The sequence below is a fragment of the Neoarius graeffei genome, chromosome 12, assembly GCF_027579695.1.
Source record: "Neoarius graeffei isolate fNeoGra1 chromosome 12, fNeoGra1.pri, whole genome shotgun sequence".
Classification (NCBI taxonomy): Eukaryota; Metazoa; Chordata; class Actinopteri; order Siluriformes; family Ariidae; genus Neoarius; species Neoarius graeffei.
Window position 1 is genome coordinate 54,678,104 of NC_083580.1, and position 3,882 is coordinate 54,681,985.

The 3,882-nt window shown below is 37.5% G+C and overlaps 1 protein-coding gene across 1 annotated transcript; it reads right to left on the reverse strand.

Moving 5' to 3' along the window:
• Nucleotides 1-337: 337 nt before the first annotated feature.
• On the reverse strand, nucleotides 338-1,294 carry LOC132894769 (olfactory receptor 52P1-like). Its single transcript, XM_060934886.1, has one exon. It carries the CDS (start codon nucleotides 1,292-1,294, stop codon nucleotides 338-340), a length of 957 nt encoding a protein of 318 aa, XP_060790869.1.
• Between the last annotated feature and the right edge of the window lie 2,588 nt (nucleotides 1,295-3,882).

Consider the following 3,882-nt stretch of genomic DNA (forward strand, 5'->3'; position numbering starts at 1 on the left):
TATTCATTTCTTTAAAAAAAACTTTTTAATAATAAAAACTCTTATATGCATGGATTGTTTTATCATCCATTATTTTTTGCATTAATCCCAAAATTGTTTCATTAATCTCAGTGATAGAGAGAAAATAGTATTACTGGATGCAAAATAAATTATTCCAATTAATTTAATAATGTTGCTCTATATTTCTGTTTCTCTCATTGTATTTATTGCGATGTGTAATTATTAAGCCACTGTTTGCCAGCAATTTGAATGATTTCCCAGGTCTTTAAAAATGTCACTCTATGCATGATACTCATATTTTTAATACAAGGATAGATAGACATTGGTGTGATAGTGATCAGAAAGCATCAACCTTATTTAGTCTAAGAAGTTTAATAAACTGTTCACGTATTTCTTTATTTCTGATACCATAGATTACTGGGTTGCAGATACCAGGGACAAGTAGATATCCAAGACTAGTAAGGATACGTAGGTCAGGTGTAAGGCCTGACTGGATTCTGTAGGCCAAAAAGGCCACCATGGATGTGAAGTAGGCAATACAGATAACTATCAGGTGGGTGGTACAAGTGGAGATGGCTTTGCTGCGTGACTCTCCTGCAGCTGATCGGAAAATCACAAAAAATATGGTAATGTACGAAAATGCAATGCCAACACAGTCAATAGTTGGTATACAGAAACTGATCAGACCAGCTAAGTAGTTCTTTGTGGTGTCTTCACAGGGGATGGCCAAGGTGACCACCAGCTGATGTTCACAATGAACATGATAAAGAACATTAGAGGAACAGAATCTAAGTGTTCCAACCAACGCAACCATGGCTGTTATAATGAATGTATTACGAATTACAATTATACATGTAGTAATCATACAATTAGTGAAACTCATGAAATTGTTGTACCGTAATGGCATGCATATAGCAAAGTAGCGATCTACAGCCATCCCAAACAAGATAGTGGACTGAAAACTGCAGGCATAGTGAACAATAAACATCTGGATCAGACATAATTCTCGAGGCCAAACATTGATCCCTGATGCTAAACTAAATAACAATCGTGGGACAACACAGCATGGCACACATATATCCACACATGCTATTAAACATATCAGCACATACATTGGAGAATGAAGTGTTCTCTGTCGTGTAATGACAAATATAAGGGTGATGTTAGTGATGACTGCAAAGATGAACATTATGCTAAATGGGATGAAAAGGAGTCTTCTGTATTCTTTTAGAGAGGAAAATCCAATTAGATAGAATTCAGTGTGGGTAAAATTCTTTGATGGCCCAAATTCCATTGTGATGCAAGTATGTGATCCAAAAATACAGGCAAAACATCAAAATACCTGAAAGACAAAAAGAATAAACCAAAATTACTAGAACACAATTGTTTCATACTCTGTTGCAGTATAGGGGGTCTGTTTGTCTACATCAAATACAATAGCCTCACAAGTCAGAACTTTCTTTCTGATATCAAAGGAAATATCTTCAGCTATGCAATGCTCCATGCTGGGAAATGCAGCTATTCTACTAAGAAATGCAATATAAGTGGCTGAAAAACCATATCCATCCTCACTTTAATACAGATAGGACAGAGTCTAAAAATACAATGAAGATAAAACATCTGTTATAAATAACTTGAGAGCTACATTAAGTACAGCTGCAAAATGTCAAAGAAGAAAAGGAGAGATGTAGTAAAAAGAATTCAGTGATATGGGAGAAGTTGGGACATGCAGTTGCATTCCAAATCATTTGCAGGGGTTTGGAATTTGAAGACCTGCCACAAGCATGTTGCAGTAGCTTAGTTTAAGAGACTAAACTAGTACATGGGTGGCTCATAATGGCCAGATCTCACTTGATGTTCTAAATAAAGAAACCTACATGACCAAGTCAGGTTAGCAACATGATCAGAGAACAGAAATTACACCAAAGTGTTGTGAACAATCAGATGCTGTGATCAGAGAGTTCTTCTGAGAGATGACCAGATATACAGCAGCTCAGCCTGTGGAACGGAAAGGAGAAAATCAGTTGTGTTATCTACAGAACAATGATATAAATAATAAAGTTAGGACATAACCTCACAGAAAGAGCAGGTCTAGAGGGAAAACAATAGTTTGCTGTAAGCAGGTAAAGGCTTAGTGGAAGTTGGAAGTAAATGATACAAAGTGATGTTGATGTCTAGAGCTGAGAAAGATAAAGCTGAACTCCGACTGGAGAACATTTTTGCCTATGTGTCAGAGGGGACTGGTTAAAGATCAGGTGAAATGACTAAAAGAAAGAAAGGAGGCAGGAAGACTGGACCTGTCTCAATGGAGATTTAAGGGCAAAGATTAAGGAAAATGTCCAGTGCTTCTATGCTGTTTCCTTAGTAAGACAGAAAAGATTAGAGATTAGAAAAAAGGCAACAATAACAGCATGGAATTTAAATGGCAAGCGGTGCGGAGCCATTTTTGGAAGAGAAGCCTGTGCCACTCCCCCTGTCAGTTTCTTGAGTGTGAGGCAAAAGCAAATAAGTAAGAGTAATATTTTGATGAGAACATTAGTGAAGGTGATACCTAGCCAGGAAGGAGAAGGTCAGTCTTGAGCAGGGTTAGGAGGGAAAGGACAGCATTCCATGCTAATGGTACTGTCTGGCTCTACCAGTTTGTTTTCCTACCTTGGCTTGGAGCAAAATCTTTTAAAACAAGTTTTCTAACTCCCAAAACACAGCCAGCCTTGGATAATGGCATAGTCTCTTAGTCTTTTAATTGGAGCAAAAAGTAATGACCTTTGCTCCTGTGTGTATTAGTTAGGTCTTCAAGAGTTGGTGTTCTCATGCACACATGAACTATAGGGGATTTATTGTCATAAACATTGCTTCAAGATTAAATACATAAACATTGTACAAACATTGTGAATATAAATGCATTAACTTATTGTTTACTTAATATATGGGCATGTTATAAATTGTTCAACATTTCTAAGTATTTAAGAGTTAATATCACAGATCATGTTCTTTACAAGATCTAATAAGATTATATTAAATTGTCTTTTTGGTGGCATGGCTGCATAAAATAATTACTCAGGGTCAGCCAAAATGTAAAATGTAAGAGCTGAAATTTTAGCATTAATATTAAAATTGTTGTAATATTAAAAATGTATTGACATGATACAATGTTTTCTTTCCTCACTGTTTTTCATTTGCTGCTGGTCACATTACAGTAGTGTCAGTAGTTCCAGCACAATATTACTGCATCATCATTTATGTCACCACCAGTAACGTCATGGTCGGACACAACACATCAATCCAATATTTTTGATTCCCCCTGGACCCCTGGCAAAAGATTACCATTAATGTGACTAGGTCACCAGGGGATAGGATAACATTTTGACTTTACCATTTTGCTCCCATCCCCACACGACACCATTACAGCATAAGAGCAGTAAATAAATGGTTTTCAGTGTATGTGTGAATGGCATAAAAGTCAACAATCAAGAGAAGCCCCCACCAGAGTAAATACTGAGAGTTTACCACAAGCTGTAAACCAGGTGGCACAATGATGCAGTGTTGCCTCACAACAAGAAGGGTTCGAACATCATAGTCGACAGGGACCTTTCTGTGTGGAGTTTGCATGTTTTCCCCATGTCTGCATGTTTCTTCTGGGTGCTTTGATTTCCTCCCACAGTTCAAAGACATGCAGATTAGATAAAAATACCCAGCCACTGGGGTTGCACAAATGCCAGTCCCAAGCCTGGATAGATTGGGGAGGGTTGCGTCAGGAAGGGCATATGGTGTAAAAACATATGCCAAATCAAATATGCGACCTCTAATGGGAGCAGCCAAAAGAAGAAGACCACATGATGATAACCATTAGTTACCCTCAAAAACATGAAGACCATGTTAGAG